At 36.6% G+C, this 17,423-nt stretch overlaps 1 protein-coding gene across 1 annotated transcript in view; it reads right to left on the bottom strand.

The window, feature by feature from the left end:
* Window positions 1-17,423, bottom strand: part of CEP126 (centrosomal protein 126) — a 72,132-nt gene that overhangs the window by 19,018 nt on the left and 35,691 nt on the right. The window contains exons 5-6 of the mRNA XM_023554738.2: window positions 14,621-14,819; window positions 6,987-9,129 (exon numbers count right to left, since the gene is read on the bottom strand). Of these exons, the coding sequence (XP_023410506.2) occupies window positions 6,987-9,129; window positions 14,621-14,819 (2,342 nt within the window). The remainder of the gene's footprint in view (window positions 1-6,986; window positions 9,130-14,620; window positions 14,820-17,423) is intronic.

Here is a 17,423-nt window from a genome sequence, read left to right as displayed (position 1 = left end):
TATGCAGGACAGTTCTACTCTGACACACACGGGTTCACTATGAGTTGAAATCAATTGGCTCAAGGGCAACTGACTAACAGATGTATAGTGGTATCTCACTGTTGTCTGGTTGGCTTTTTTTTTTTTGAGTTATATTTTCCTTTGAGTGTACTAGGCACAAATGACCAGTATTTTCTAAGCGTTTGGCTGCTAACCAAAAGGCTGGCAGGTTAAATCCACCAGCCGCTCCTTGGAAACCCTATGGGGCAGTTCTCTGTCCTATGGGGTCACGATGAGTCAGAATTGACTTGATAGCAATGGGTTTTTTTGTTTTTATTCCTTATCTGTAGTTTAGGTATGGGGTAAAGGACCTAGCTTTACTCGAAGTAAGGTGGTCTTTGTCCTTTGTTTATATGAAATAACCCTTGGAGTAACTGGGGTGCCTTGATCTGGGATTTCCAGGCCACATCAGATAGTTTGTGTTGGTAAGCAGCAGATGGCCAGACCAGAAAAGGCTCATCTGGGAGGCCAAAGCCAACTAACCCTCAGGAGGCATGATTAGCCTATCACACAGGACTGGCTGATAAAAGCCTGGTACCCCAAGGCTTAGAGAGCTTCCTGGTCAATGGAGGGTGAGGTGCCCTCTCTGAGACATGGCGGCTCTACATCAGGAAACTTTCTTGCCTGTGTATCTCTTCCTTATGATGATTCTGATTTATATCCTTTTACTATAATAAAGTATAATATGTCTTGCAAATTATGTGAGTTCTTCCAGCAAATTAACAAACCCAAGGATGGTGTCCTTTTAGCTTGTGAGCACTGACCTAGCTCCAGGTAGCTAGGGGCTAAGAAAGAAAGTGCCATGTGGGCAGCTGGTGTCAGAAATGATGGAGAAGAGAGTAAGTGGGGATATACTTGATCTCAGTCTTATGGGATTTAGCTTTATGATGACTCTCATCCATGAAGTTATCATTTTAGTAGCCTGCTCTTGGAAAGTCTGTCACTAATGCTGCAGCAGTAGTTTTTATCAGACTAGGGGACGATGTGATCAGATCTTGAAATACCTTGGCTTTGGATCTCTTTAGACATTATCTGCATTTTTTAATATAAGTGAACACTTCAAAAAGACAATGTGAGTGAACTACTCTAAATATTTTAAATCCCAAAGATTAATCTTGTATGTAAATAGCATCACTAGTCACTCATTTATTCACCAACATTTATTTATTTTTTTCCTCTACTCTCCTGTTTGCCAGGTCATTTTTATTCTCACATTCTAGGAATCCAGGGTTACTGGTTCTGGAGGGTGTTCTTGCTCTCTATTAGCATTTCCAGAACCCTCTAGCAACACTCTGTAGCAAAAACTCTATTCATGAGTCCCAAATCATTCAACTGTACTAACTCCTGACCTCTCAAGTCATTTCCTTCCATTCACTGGTGACTTTGGCACCCGGTAAACAGCCTTCCTTTCCATGTAAAGTCTTTGCTATCCTACTGGGAAATCCAACATTCATGTGATGACCAATCCAACACCCTGATCTCTCTAAATCTTTTCTCATTTTGCATGACTTTCTGCACCATTCTGCCTCAACTACTGTTCCCTCTGTCATACTCTAGACCTTGTCAACATGTATAATTACTTCTGAAACAAGTAATTCAATTTGCTTCCTGCTCTCGGACCACACTATGCTATTCTTCCTGCTTATTTGTTCAACTACTCTCACTACTATCATTTTTCTACCTCACTGGGATCTTTAGTCCATTATTTTCTCTTCTTATCTCCGTTCATCAGCTTTCTATTTCCTACACCTGATCCAGCTTAGGTTTAATGGCTCATCATTTCGATAACTCTTTGCCAATATCCTAAACTATACTCCTCTTGGTCTTTTTGTCACAGTCATTAGGCAATCTTCCCACCCCCTGGGGGGAAAAATTATCCACTTTCTCGGCTTCTCAATAGCAGAAAGAATTCACACAATGTGTCGAGTATATTGTTTACAGTATAAATTCATAATCACCAGTCTTTGATGATTAACATTACCTATTAATGTTGCCTTTTCCAGCTTAAACATCATTTCTTTAGGGAGGTCCTTTCCAAAAATCCCTGACTGCATTAGCATCCTTTTCTATATGTTCTTACTATACCTGGTATTCTTCTTTTTGAAATGCTTATCAGACTTGTAATCATTTGTTTCAAGTCTGTCTTCTTTGCTAGATTAAGGGGCCTGTTTGCTTTATTTAACCCTCTATCTCCATCTCCTAGCATATAGTAATAATAAATACTTGTTGAACGTATGATCTAATTATCAACATTACCTTTCCTATCTGGCATCTACAGAATACAGACCCTTTTTTAAAGAGGAAATATATCTAAATTTCAGCACCTAATGAGAAATTCAGGAAACCCTTGTGGCATAGTGGTTAAGAGTTTGGCTGCTATCTAGAAGGTTGGCAGTTCAAATCTACCAGGCGTTCCTTGGAAACTCTATGGGACAGTTCTACTCTGTCCTCTAGGGTCCCTATGAGTCGGAATGGACTTGAGGGCAATGGGTTTGGTTTTTGGTTTAATGAGAAATATAACAATGAATCAACTATAATCCAGTGTTAGCAAACATTCACTTGGAATGTTTGGTATTTTAGTTTTGAAAAGAAAAGTTTGCATGACTGAACATACAGTGCACATAGTACTATTAGATTTTCTAAATCATCACTATATTGAGTTATTCCCCATTCCCAGTGGAGTTGATTCCAACTCATAGCAACTATAAGGACAGTACAACTGCCCCATAGGGTTTCCAAGGCTGTAAATCTTTACAAAAGCAAACTGCCACATCTTGGAGTGGCTGGTGGGTTCAAACCACCCACCTTTTGGTTAGCAGCCAAGTACTTTAACCATTGTGCCACCAGGGCTCCTTATTAAGAGGTACAGATACATACATTAGTTTGACAATTTCTCTTTAAAAACATGACTAAAAATGTTAAAATTCATTACATTTTCCTATATCTCTGTAAAAAGACCCCTGTAAGAACCACCTCCTTTGATTAAATGCCAGGAAAATAGTGGCTTCTCCAGATAAATGTATATTTTCCATTCGTTTATCAGAGAATGAAAACATAATTTTAATATTCTTCCTGGAAATCTACTCAATGGTAACTTGTTTGGTTTTTGGTTTGGTTATGCTTAAACTATTAGTTTCCTAATATTTTCCTGATCAGCTCTGAGTATGTGTACAGATTCCTCATGAGCACAATTAAGTGTCCTGGAATTGCCATTCTCCACAATGTCATCCATAATTTGTTATGATCAACACAGTGAAATGTCTTAGCATAGTCAATAAAACACAGGTTTCGGGTATTCTCGGCAGGATCCATCTGATATCAGCAGTGATATCCCTGGTTCCATGTCCTCTTCTAAATCTGGCTTGAATTTCTGGCACTTGTCTGTCAGATACTCCCTGCAGCTGCAGAATCTAGTTGATTCTGCAGCCTTCAGTATGGATTACACCTCAACGTGAAGGAAACGAAAATTCTCACAACTGGATCAATTAGCAACATCATGATAAATGAAGAAAAGATTGAGGCTATCAGGGATTTCATTTTACTTGGATACACAGTCAATGCCCATGATATTTGGTATGATATTTGCTTAATAACTATGTTTATTATATGATTTTAGTAGAAAAAGAACAGGTCTTGTAGTCATAAAGATTCAAAATAAAATATCAACTCTGCTATTTATTAGTTCTGGATCTATTTCTTCTTTATCAAATGGATTTTAAAAAATCTTTCTCAGACTTGTGAGGTTTAAATGAGTCAAAAAGTATAAAGCAATTAGCACTGTGCCTGGCACAAAGTAGGTGCTCAAAAAAGGTAAACATCATTATTTATATTAAAACATCTAATCTGTATGATCTACCCAGGGGTGCATCGGAAGGTAGGCCTGGGAATCTGCTTCCAAAAGGTCACAGACTTGAAAACTCTATGGAGCAGTTAGTTCTACTCTGCACACATGGGGCTACCATGAGTCAGAATTTACTCTATGGCAACTAAGAAGAAAAAAAAACAACAATCCATATGACACCTTTATTTTATGGAAAATATATGAAAATTAAAGTTATTATGCAAAATGGCTACATAAAAAGAAAATGAAATTCTTAGTGAGAGAAACAATTTTTTAAATTACAGGTTTTTGTAGACAAATAATGATAAAGTACCTAAGATTTTTAAGTTAGAGTCTTGCATTTAGTTTCCCATCTACTAATGTGGTTTGTGTCTATTCAATTCAAGAAAAATTTGGGTACCTATTAAGTGCCAGGCACTATTAGGCCCTGGGGATACAGTGATGAATTACAAAAAAAGTCCTTTGTCCTTAAGGGCTCATGGTCTAATCAAAGAAGACTTTGACAATAAAAATTTAAACTAAGTCTCTCTTTATATTTTCTTAATACTTATTCGTTTCTTTGGGAAAATAAAACAGTTGCTTTCTGATTTTTCTCCCCCAACCCTATTTCTAGCTTATGGAACAGCTTTTTTCTACTGGCAGGAAAATTTATGGGCTTCTAGTCCATTCCCTCTGAACAGAAGATTTCAAAGGGCGACTCAAGAAGAAAGTAAAGTATTATGATGACGTGCAAAGACCTGCAGATAGAAAACCAAAAGGGAAGAGCACGCAGCATTTCTCAAGCTGAAAGAACGGAATTAAAAATTCAAGCCTCGAGTTGCAATACTGAAGGATTCCACAGGGAAAATATTAAATGATGCAGGAAGCATAAAAAGAAGATGGAAGGAATACACAGAGTCACTATACCAAAAAGAACTGGTTAACTTTCAGCCATTTCAGGAGGCAACATATGATCAGGAACTGTTGGTACTGAAGGAAGAAGTCTAAGCTGCACTGAAGGCACTGGTGAAAACAAGGCCCCGGGAATCGGCGGAATATCAACTGAAATGTTTCAACAAAGGGATGAAGCACTGAAAGTGCTTACTTGTCTATGCCAAGAAATTTCGAAGACAGCTACCTGGCCAACTGACTGGAAGAGATCCATATTTATGCCTATTCCCAAGAAAGGTGATCCAACCGAATACAGAAATTATCCAACGATATCATTAATAACACATGCAAGCAAAATTTTGCTGAAGATCATTCAAAAGCAGCTGCAGCGTGTATCGACAGACAAGTGCCAGAAATTCAAGCTGGGTTTAGAAGAGGACGTGGGACCAGGGATATCACTGCTGATGTCAGATGGATCCTGCCTGAAAGCAGAGAATACCAGAAGGATGTTTACCTGTGTTTTATTGACTATGCTAAGGCATTTCACTGTGTTGATCATAACAAGTTATGGATAACGTTGTGGAGAATGGGAATTCCAGAACACTTTATTGTGCTTATGAGGAAACTGTACCTGGATCAAGAGGCAGTTCTTTGAACAGAACAAGGTGATTTTGCATGGTTTAAAGTTAGGAAAGATGTGTGTCAGGTTGTATACTTTCACCATACCTATTCAATTTGTATGCTGAGCAAATAATCCAAGAAGCTGGACTATATGAAGAAGAACAGGGCATGAGGATTGGAGGACTTATTAACAACCTGCGTTCTGCAGATGACACAACCTTGCTTGTTGAAAGTGAAGAGGACTTGAAGCACTTACTAATGAAGGTAAAAAACCACAGCCTTCAGTATAGATTACATCTCAACATGAAGAAAACAAAAATTTTCACAACTGGATCAATTAGCAACATCATGATAAACAGAAAAGATTGAGGTTATCAGGGATTTTATTTTACTTGGATACACAATCGACACCCATAGAAGCAGTGGTCAGGAAATCAAAAGATGCACTGCATTGAGCAAATCGGCTTTAAGAAAAAAAAAAAAAGAGATCTCTTTAAAGTGTTAAAAAGCAAAGGTGTCACCTTGAGGACTAAGGTGTGCCTGACCCAAGCCATGGTGTTTTCAATTGCCCTGTATGCATGTGAAAGCTGGACGATGAATAAAGAAGATCGAAGAACTGATGTCTTAGAATTGTGGTGTTTGCGAAGAATACCGAATATATCATGGACTGCCAAAAGAACGAACAAATCTGTCTTGGGAGAAGTACAACCAGAATGCGCCTTAGAAGCAAGGACGGTGAGACTGCGTCTCACATACTTTGGACGTGTATCAGGAGGGATCAGTCCCTGGAGAAGGACATCATGCTTAGTAAGGTAGAGGGTCATCAAAAAATAGGAAGACCCTCAACGAGATGGATTGCCACAGTGGCTGCAACAATGGGTTTAAGCACAGCAACAATTGTGAGGATGGCGCAGGACCAGGCAGTGTTTTGTTCTGTTGTGCATAGGGTTGCAGTGAGTCGGAACTGACTCAACGTGTCGACACCTAACAACAACAACAACAGTCCATTCCCTCAGCAGAAGAAAGCGGCTTCATGAGGAGTCAGCCAGCTACTAAGCACAATGGCACACTACAGAGAATTAGTTTTCAGAAAATTTAAAGCCATGATATTTTTTCTTCTCTCCACTTGCTAACCAACATGCATAACAGATAAAAGCATAGCTGCCACTCTTTTGGAAAGAGAATGGCAGGATCAGGCACACCTCTTATTGGCTTACAATTCAACAAACATTTTAAAGAAAAATAATGGAATGTACTATAACCACATTTATCCACCTATTTAGAAAATACAAACCATATTTTTCTCTGCAATTATCCTGACAGAAATTTTGATAATAATAGTGGGGTAAAGCAAAAATAATAATATGGGACAAGAATCAGACCCTATTCCTTGTCTTCCTTCATTTAAACAAATAAGAAAAGTCTTGGGACATTCTCTTTAAAACTTTAGCTACTAGACAGAATAAATTACAATATTAAGGGAGGTAAATTATTTCTATATGGTTAAGGTACACATTGCTATAATTCTATAAGGTGTACATTGCCATACCTCAATAGGAAAAATTTCACATGAATTTTAAAAGTTGTCCCTTTTAGCTATTAAATTTATTCTTACCAGCAGCCCTCGCATTTTGACCCAGAACATTATGCCCTCTTTTCCATAAGGGAATAGATTCTTCTCCAGTAGTTTTAAGAGTAACACCGTGATGGCTTTCTTCATAAACAGGGCCTCTTTGGGTGCAATATAATGTCCCATCTTGTTGAGCAACCATTTGAGTGCCATCTGAGTGATTTATTTTTGTTAAGGTTTGGCCCTCAGAAGTACAATAAGAAGGTAGAGATGGTATCACAGTGACCAAGTCAGAAGAAGCATCTGGGAGTGGAGAGCTACTTTCTTGAGTCCACTGATTGCAGTGATATTCCATTGGAAGTACATATTTTGAATTAAAACAGTTATGTGTAATAATGTTTTCAGGATTTTCAGGCATTACTGGTTGACACTGAGACACTTTTATATTTTTACCACTCATATTTGATGTGGATTTAGGAGGAGGATGAGGTACAATGAGTTTACCCTGAGTTTGTATGCATGTTTTGGCTTTGCTTGCAGAGTGTGGTGTAATGATAGTGCCTTTTCTGTTCGTATGTATAGAGGCTGATGGGGCTTTAGCAGGTTTTGCTCTTCTAATTACATTTGTGCCATCTCTTTGTGGATTAGCTTTCTGAGTTTGAGAATCACCATTATGTGCAGGGGATTTAATCCCCTCTTTTTTTGAGGCTAGCCAGGCTTGTTTAGCAAAGTTATAACCTGAAGGCACAAAAAAACAGTTCAAAGGCACAGGGTCTCTTTCAGATCCTCCTACAGCAACACTTTCAGAGACAGAATCGTCCTTGGGCTTTTCAGCGTCAGCAGAATTTACGGCAGAAGCAGGAACGCTAATTATGTTGCTGGCAGCACTGCTTTGAGTTTGGGTGTGAAATTGTTGAGACCATTGCTCAGCTATTCTTGTTCTATTTTTCAGTGAATGATTCTCATCAGCATTGTTTTCTATATTGCCAGTTTCATCAAGCCACCTCAGCTTTTTAATCGTTTTTGGAATTTCTGCACCTTTTCCTTTTTCTTTTGTTAATTCAATACTATCTCTGATAGCTGCTGCTTTTTTATTTCCAAACTTACAGTCTTGATTCATGATTAGTGCCTTAAAATAATGATGGTCATATTTAGATTCTTTCTTTAAAATACTTTTAAGAAACCTCACCCCATTTCTCTCATGAATGTTATATTTCATTTTCTTGTGATGACCAACTACGTCATAATTAGAAATTACATTAGACGATGTTTCAGCTATTTTCTGTGTTTTATCTTTTGAATCAGGGTTGTGAGGCATACAGGCAGCTTGAGGATCATCTGAAAATAAAGGCAATTCTTTCTTATTATTGTTAAAATAGTGCATCTTTTCATCTTTAACATCTTTCAGTTCATCTAACTTATCAGAACACTGCACTGGGTCAATTTCTTTTATGTGTATACTGTCCAATAAAGGTCTAGCTGACTGTGCATTAGACACCAAAACTAAAGGTGTTGCCACTGGTACAAGTGGAGTATGAATTGAAGTAGCTGCATTTTGTTGAGTTAATTCGGAATATTCCTCTTGGTCTAAAAATGTAGCAACTTCTCGGGTTAGAGGATCTGGAGTGGTCCAGGCTTTACTGAATTGAAATGCTGGACTTTCAGTAACAAATGGTCTCTCCATTTTGAATGCTTCAGAAGAGTCTTCAGTTGCCCCAACAGTACTAGTTGCAGAAGTCTTTTCGTTTTTTGTATTTTGTACAAATACGTGTGGACTATGTACAAAGGCTACCGAATTATTAGCAGTATTTGTAGTTCTTTCCATAGTTGTACTCAGAATAGGTGAATTTTGTTCTTTACTATTAAGACGTTCACATGAAGGTAGAACATTAGGTTTACTTAAAATATCTGAGAACGGCGTGGCTGTCTGAGTGTTTGGATCATCTAAATTTATAAGCCAATTATTTATGTGTTGAGTTTTAGAGAAGGACAGTTTATCTTCATCGAAGCAGTTTAGGTTAGTCGATTGCAGATTTGCTGATTTGAGGGAAATGGAATTCTGCTGGGTTGATGTGGAATGGTCCTTAGTAAGTGTTAAATATATCTCTTCACACTCCCCAGCTTCAAGACTGTCTATACTTGAAAGAGTTTCGGAATTGGTTATCTGATTAACTTCATCACGAAATTTCTGGGGGGAAAAAGAAAAGAAAGAACATTGTTTTATAGCTTAGATATTTTTAAATGCCAAAATTAATGGTTCAACATACCATGTTACTGAGCTCAGTTCTCCTTGGTATATAAAACACAGTAATATGACTATAAACTTGTAGAATATTTTCAGTTAGGACAATAGGCATGTAAACAATCTATATCCCTAGAGCAGTGCGCAGGATGAAAAATGAGGAGTTAACAGACTTAAATGTATTTGCCTTAATTTCAACTCTTAAAGTACCCAGTTATTCTAACCACAGTTATAGTTTAGAAAATAATTTTATTATTGTTATTTGGAAGCCCTGGTGGCACAGTGGTTAAGTGCTACGGCTGGTAACCAAAGGGTCAGCAGTTTGAATCCGCCAGGTGCTCCTTGGAAACTATGGGGCAGTTGTACTCTGTCCTACGGGATGGCTGTGAGTTGGAACTGACTCGATGACAACAGGCTTGGTTTTGGGGTTTATTTCATTTATGGTAAACTTCTTCTGGATTGGGAATACATCTTTTTACAAAAGTTAAATTCACTGTCTATAGTAGAGGGTCTCAACTCTGGCCGTATATTAGAATCACATAAGGAACTTTGTAAAAATATCAGTGCTTAGGTCCCACTGACTTAATTTTTCTTAGATGGGGTCCATGTGTTGGTATTATTATTATTTTTCAATTCCTCCAGGTGATTCTAGTGTGGATTTAGAGTTGATTAACTAGATATAGGGTTGGTACCTATTGATTTTAATGTATGCTTTATAGAGATTTAGCAGAGTAATAATTTTCACAAATTCTATAGGCATTCTCATTACTATCTCACCAAAATTTCCATGGAACTCATCAGTCTTTAATGAAATTTCATCACTTCAAAATATGATAAAGACTTTAAAATATTTCTACTTCCTCACATGTATCTAGGATGAATTAATCTATGACATATATAAAAATAAATTTCAATATGATTTAAATTATAAATCTAGTCAGAAAGTTGAATGGACTTGAAGAAAGTTAGTGGCCCTTAAGATTTATCACAAATTTTAAGAAAATTTAAATATTCTAGTATTAAATAAAAATATTTTTCTAGCCCAGAAAGTGAACCAAGAAGGTTAAGAAAATACATTCCCAAATAAAAATAGTTTGCATAGTTAATGCTTATTGACATATTATTATGAAAAAAGTTTTAAAAATGACTCATGAGAGTTTGGCATTACCAGCATTTATTCCCTGCTTATCACATCATTGGTCAGTGTGTCTCTTCTTAAAGTGATGGTCACTCATCCCAATCAAGAGAACAAAATGAAGCTCAGCTACTTCAATGCTTGTTCGTGGAACTGAGATGTTTCCATCAATAATATTAAATAAGTCCTGGAGGGCTTTCTTTGAGGTTATATCACCTGAGATATAGCAATTCTGGTTAAATGGTCCTTCTAGATGTAAGTTTACCAACAATCATGAGGATGGTGCAGGACTAGACAATGTTTCGTTCTGTTATAAGTGAGAGCTGACTCAATGGCAACTAACAACAGATACAAGTAATGATATCCACGGCTCTAACATTTTTGTTTGCATAGGTTCTATAATGGCCCCATCTCCCAAAGTACCTCAAAAGGACTTCAGCTACTTCTAATTTCACTATACTATTTTTTTCAGAATTTTTCCTACTGGTAAACAATGAAACACTATATGATCTGCTTAAGTTTTACTCTGTTACTTATATAAACTGTACTAGACTTAACATACTTTGTTTTTCATTTTTTACTTTTTAAATAAACTTTATTGAGATATATTTTATATACAATAAAATGCACCCATATTAAGTGTATAGTTCATCGAGATTTCACAAATTATTGGCTTATAACCACTATTAAAAAAAAAAAACCTGTTGCTGTCGACGGCACTGAGTTTTTTGAGTTGCTGTCGAGTTGACTCCGACTCATAGGGACCCTATAGGACAGAGCAGAACTGTCCCATAGGGTTTCCAAGGAGCAGCCAGTGGATTTGAACTGCCAACCTTTTGGTTAGCAGCCTAGCTCTTACCCACTGCACCACCAGGGCTTCCGTAATTACTATATAAAACAATATACAGAAGCTTTCCACGTGCCAAAAGCTCTTTCATGCCTCTTTGTATACAGTTAGTCTCTATCCAACACCAAAAACCACTAATCTGCTGTTGCTGTAGATAGCTTTGATGGTTCCTAACCTTAGAGATAAACTGCTCAATAGTTTACTATTAGGTATGATGTTTTGCAGCTGAACTTCAATTCTGAGTTGGCTGAGCATTTTAAAACATGAATGTGTACTGAGTATTGGAAATGCTTTTTCTGTTTTATCTATTGAGATAATCATGTGATTTTTCTCTTTTTTTCTATTAATATGGTTAATTATACTGATTATATTTCAAATGTTAAACCAACCTTGCATTCCTGAGATAAATCCCATGTGGTCATGATGTATTAACCTTTTTATATATCACTGGATTCTATTTGCTAATGCTTTCTTAAAGATTTTTTCATTTTTTCATGTGAAGGATATTGGTCTGTAATTTTCTTTACTGGTCATCTTTGTCTGGTATTGGTATCAGCGTAATGCTGATCTCATAAAATGAGTTGGGAAGTAATTTCTTCTCTGTTTTCAGAAAAAGTTTGTGTAAGATTGGTATTTCTTTCTAAATGTTTGATAGAATTCTATACTGATGCCATCCTGTCCTAAGATTTTTCTTTGTAAAAAAAGCTCTAAATTACAAATTCAGTTTATTTAATACCTATGGGTTATTCAGGATTTTTATTTCTTCTATAGTAAAATTTGGTAGTTCACATCTTTCAAGGAATTTGCCCACTTCAGTTAAGTTGTCCAATTTACTGGCCTCATTTTTTCATAATATTCTCTTACTACTCTTCTAATATTGGTAGGAACAGCAGTGCTTTTCCCTTTTTTGGTACTGTGTCTTTTTTCTAATTGGCCTTGCTAGATGTTTATCAATTTTATTAATCATTTTCAAAAACTAGCTTTTGATTTCATTGATCTTTTTTCCAATTATTTGTCCTTTATTCCATTTCATGTTTTATACTTGCAATTTTTTTTATTAGTTCCTTCTTTCTACTTATTTTGTGTTTAACTGGCTCATTTCTAATTTCTTAACGGGGAACCTTAGATTATTAATATTTAAATTATTTTAAATTTTCAAATAAACATACTTCCCACAAATGTTGATGTTTTGTTTTCTTTATAATTTGATTTAATATATTTTTCAAATCCCCCTGCCATTTCCTTTTTGTTCCATGCTTTTGTAAGTGTGTTGTTTAAACTCCAAATATTTGGTGATTTTTAAGGTATTGTTCTGTTAATAATTTCTAATGTAATTCTGTTGCCATCAGAGGGCATTCTCTCATTTCAGTGATTTTAAATTTATTGATTCTTATTTTATGTTCCAGCATATGATTTTCCTTGGTGAATTCTTTGTGCATTTAAAAAGAATGAGTATTCTGTAGTTTTGAGGAATTGCTCCACAAATTTCAGTTTGGTCTAGTTGGATACTTTTCAGTTTGGTAGACTTGTATAAATCTTGTTTATCCTTATTTAATATATCAATTAACTGACAGAAGAGTGTGAAATTTTCAACCATCTTTGTACATTTGTCTATTTCTCCTTTCGGTGCTGTTAGTTTTTGCTTCACGTATTTTGAAGCTCTCAAAAAAAAAATTTTTTTTTTTTTTTCTTAACAGGTTCATATATATTTAGGATTTTTATATCTTCTTGATCCTTTTATCATTAAGAAATGCTGATCTTTATCTGAAAGTCAGGTGCTGTTTTTTCCTCTGGCTTAATTTGATTTTGATGAATACTGGTATTTTATGTGTATGTATGTGTGCACGCACATATGCGTGTACTTGCTTGGAGTTTGTTGAGCTTCTTAAATCTGTGGCTTTATAGTTTTCATCAAATGTGATACATTTTCATCTGCTGTTTCTTTGAATACTTCTTCCCTCCTTTGTGGTATTTTAATTAAATATATGTTAGACTATTTGACATTCTTTCACTGGTAGTGAAGGCTCTGTTCATTATTTTTTCCAGTCTTTTTTCTCCCAGCACTTTGGTATGGTAATTTCTATTTTATGTTTTCAAGTCCACTGCTCTTTTCTTTTTATCTTACTTTGGATGAAGGGTGAACCTCAGGAGTGACTTCATTACTGAACTAAAAGGGTGTCAGGGGGCCATACTCTTGGGGTTTCTCCAGTCTCTGTCAGGCCAGTAAGTCTGGTCTTTTTTTGTAAGTCAGAATTTTGTTCTATATTTTTCTCCAGCTCTGTCCAGGAGATCTTTTCTTTTTAAATGACTGTACTATTAAGCCTATTTAGTAAAATTTCAGATATTATATTTTCCATATCTGGAAGGTCCATTTGGTTCTTTTTAATGTTTTTCCTCATTATATTCATTTTTCATTTAATTCCTTGAAAATATTTATAAAAACAGTTTTAAATTCTTTGTTAATTCCATCATCTCCATCATTTCTGTGTCTGATTCTATTGACTAATTTTTTTTCCTGATTATAGGTCATATTTTCTTGCTTCTTTACATGTCTACTAAGTTTTGATTGGATACTGAACATTGTGAACATTTTGTTATTGAGCATCTAAGTTTTGTAGTTTCCTTTGAGAGAGTGGTTTTTTTTTTTTGATAGGCAGTTGGATTATTTGTAGATTTTTTTGTCCAGAAAGTACCTCCATATAAGGAAGCATAGGTGATCACAGGACTCACCTCACTAGTTTCTCTTTCTTCAAGGTCATACCCTGTACTGCTTGTTGTCTAATGTCTAAAACGTTATTTCATTTATAGCTGTTTATGGTAGGAAGGCACTTCATCACTGTCAGCAGCTCTGCTGCTTTGCTTTCTTAGCCTTGGCACTATTGCTTAGTTGTATGAATCATGCCAAAGTTATGAATTTAATCTTGATATTGGCCTATTAAGAGTCTCATAAATGTGTGCAATTATTCGTGAAAAATAAGATGCATGAGCATGTAGGAGAATCAGCTGGAATCCATATTCATTTGTGAGAAAATAACAAAGTAAATGTCCTAGTAGGGGCAGACTGGAAACACTATCTCCAGCTATTTGTGCCATATCTCCATAAAGAATCTAATACCATGCATTATAATTTCCAGGCTGTTCTTATAATCCAGTTTTGAACAAGGGTATTTATATTACATTGTATTTTCAAATAGATTTCATCTTTTTCAGAAAATGACATTCATAGAAGAGAGAGAGAAAAAGAAAAAGAGAGGAAACAGAGGGAAAAATGGATAAAAGGTAAGGAAAAAGAAATTATTTTTCCAGTATCTGTGATGAATTTGTGCTGATTCATCCACACTCTCTCTTTCCTAGTCTCAGTTAATAACATACATTTCCTTAGCAGAGAATACTGCAAAAAAGAGACAATTATTACTAGAAATTAAAAGATTAACAACACATTTATAGTCTCATACTTGTAAACTGCTTAAATGCTGGTCTTCTAGGAGTTTCTGAGTTTCTTCCAGTTTAAGCCGGAATGCGTCTTTGTTAGTGGCCAAGTTTGCCCTGCTGTTTTCCTTCATTTCTTTATCACAACCGACTTTGGATGAGAGTTGTGTCTGATGCTTCTGATCACGGTTTGACAATGCTGAAGGCAGGGCAGAGTCTATAGCTCTGTGAACCAGAAATAAAATACATTTAGTACATTTAAATAAAACTGACTTCTTTATATAAGTATATAAATGGCACATATGTGTTACATGTGTCAGTGTGTGTGTGTCCAGATAATCACATATAAGGATATTGGAGAAATGTATAAACATATTAGAATGGGAATTACATGCAGTCAATAGTAGAAAAATATGGTTGTGGGACTACAGTGTCAATAAAGAACTCCGCCTTCATGTAGGAATGCCCAATTATTCCTGGCTTTGATTATTAAATCCTATTCTCCTACAATTTGGGATAGGATAGAAGTTATTCCTATAGGTATGCGGAATCAGTCTTCAGTTCTTTAAAAGCATTCCTATCTGGATAATAATATGCTGTATTACTCTTAATTCTGTGTTGATGTCACGCCCGTCAGGTATTCCTAGAACCCTAAGTTGGTTAAAGTTTCAAGTGAATGGAAAACATGAAAATTGTTTGTAAGGATAGGCAGGATTTTCCATTCTACTTAACTAGGTTTGGAAACTTTGATCTTACTCCATGTAGGAGAGTATACATATTTGTTTTCAGTTGTTTCAGGAATATAATCATGGTTTTCATGTTATTGAACAGGTACCTTTAATATAGACTCTACTTTTCATGTGTGAAAGTGTCCTCCCAAAATGTATCAGTGCATGACATCATTATCTGCTAGAGTTTTGTATCTTCTGGAAATATACAACATATCAAATTTCAGCACAAGAATAGGTTTCAAAGTAAAAAGCAACGAGCAAGGGGAGACTTTTTTGCGGGGTGAGGTGGGGATGAGGTATATCATATAGCTAACTGCCTCTTGCAATAGGGCTATTATTGTAAATCCCAAGGGACTTTATTCCAGTTCAACAAGGATGAACACGTTTTGAAGGTGACACATGGTCATATGTGACATGTACCTATCTCCAATATCCATATATATCTTTATATGGACAGACTGGAATAGTTAAGGTCAATAATTACTAGATTCCTGACTATCCCTTTGTGGCCACAAGGAGATTATGGAAAGCAAGAAGGTATTTAACACAAGCTCCTGAACATTGAGAGTATGTTTCTCTCTCTTCCTTTTATACTTTACTACTCTTACATATTTAGTCAATCACCCTTCCCAAATAAAATATTGCTAAATCTACAAAATATCTAATAAACTCAATTTATTTACCTTTAAAGTTGTCGTCTCTCAACTTTTTCTTCTCTATTCCTTTCTTCTCTACTCCACTTTCTTCTCTTCTCTTCTCTAATTTCTTCCCCCAGTGAGGAGGATTGAAGGGATGGATAGGAATAAAAGAAGATGGGGAGGTAGAAATAGAAGGAGAATGAAGCATGGGGGGAAAGGAGGAGGAAATCATAAAGGAAGAAGAAACAGGGGAAATTGGAGAGGGAAAATCTAAATAAGTTGGAGGCAAATGTGGAGAAGGGGAATGCACAGGAGAGGAAAGAAGAGGGATAGATGACGGAGGTAAGGATGGAGATGTAGAAGAGGAAGATGAGGGAGAGGAAAGAATGGATGATAAAGAAAAAAGTATAGATGGGGAAGATGTGGAAGTGGAAGGAGAACGACAGTGAGGTGAATGGGAAAGGACTGAGCCAGGTGGATGGTCTACAAGGGCCTGGGGTAGATTTGACAATGTTGTAGCTTGTGAAATAGATTGCTGGACTGACTGGAAGGGATCCAAGCTAGCAGAAGGATGTTCATGCCACGGAGTGATATAAGAAAGAGTGGGGACCGGTTGATGAGGGGGATGACTGGATAAACAGGAAGGTTTCAAAACAGGGAGCGTTTCCAAAGGGGTTGGGGAAAGAACCAGTTGAGCTGGAAGGGAACGACGAACAAGGGCAGGCATTAGAGTGGCTGGGGTAGAACTCTGGGCTGGAAGGAAATGTTTGGGTCTGAAAGTTTTATAAAATAACTTGTTCTGTGAGTCAAGATCAGGAATGACTGGAGAACTTTGGGGTGGGGTAGGTAGGTGGCCAGGTGGGCCAGAAGAAATTGGGGCTGGTAGACGAGGAAAGCTGCTAGAAAAGCTGGAAGTGACTGGTGCTGGAGGACGAGGAAGATACTTGATTGGATAGGACAGTAATGGGGCTGGTAAAAAGGTCTTTGGAAGAGTAGAGGGGACAGATGGGTGGATAGGCAGGGTATGTTGCTGGTGGGTGGGAGAAACAGTTGGGTAGCTAGGAAGAATTTGGGAATGGTGGGATAGCAGTGGGGCCCATGAAGGAGACAGCTGATCAGGTAAATAGGGATCAGGTAAGTAGGGATCAGGTGTGGAGATAGCTGGACAGGCAGGAATGGATCTGCACAGGTGGAAAAGCATTTGGACAGGCAGGTAGAGAGACAGCCTTATTAAGATGTTTGTTTTTTGGCTTGTTGTGCTGCCTCTAGACTTTTGATTCATGTTATTTTCTGTCCTTAGGATCCATGCATGATCCTCCTCTGATCAACCAGTGTCCTCTCACATAGGCTGAGAAATGTACATAGCTTATTCAAGTTCTCCTTTTCTCATTCATTATACTTAGAATATTTTCACCTCTCAGAAAGTTGGTTAGTCACAAAGATACATGAATATGGGCTGG

Source organism: Loxodonta africana, chromosome 7, assembly GCF_030014295.1.
Source record: "Loxodonta africana isolate mLoxAfr1 chromosome 7, mLoxAfr1.hap2, whole genome shotgun sequence".
NCBI classification, from domain to species: domain Eukaryota; kingdom Metazoa; phylum Chordata; class Mammalia; order Proboscidea; family Elephantidae; genus Loxodonta; species Loxodonta africana.
This window is presented reverse-complemented; position numbering and strand designations above follow the sequence as displayed.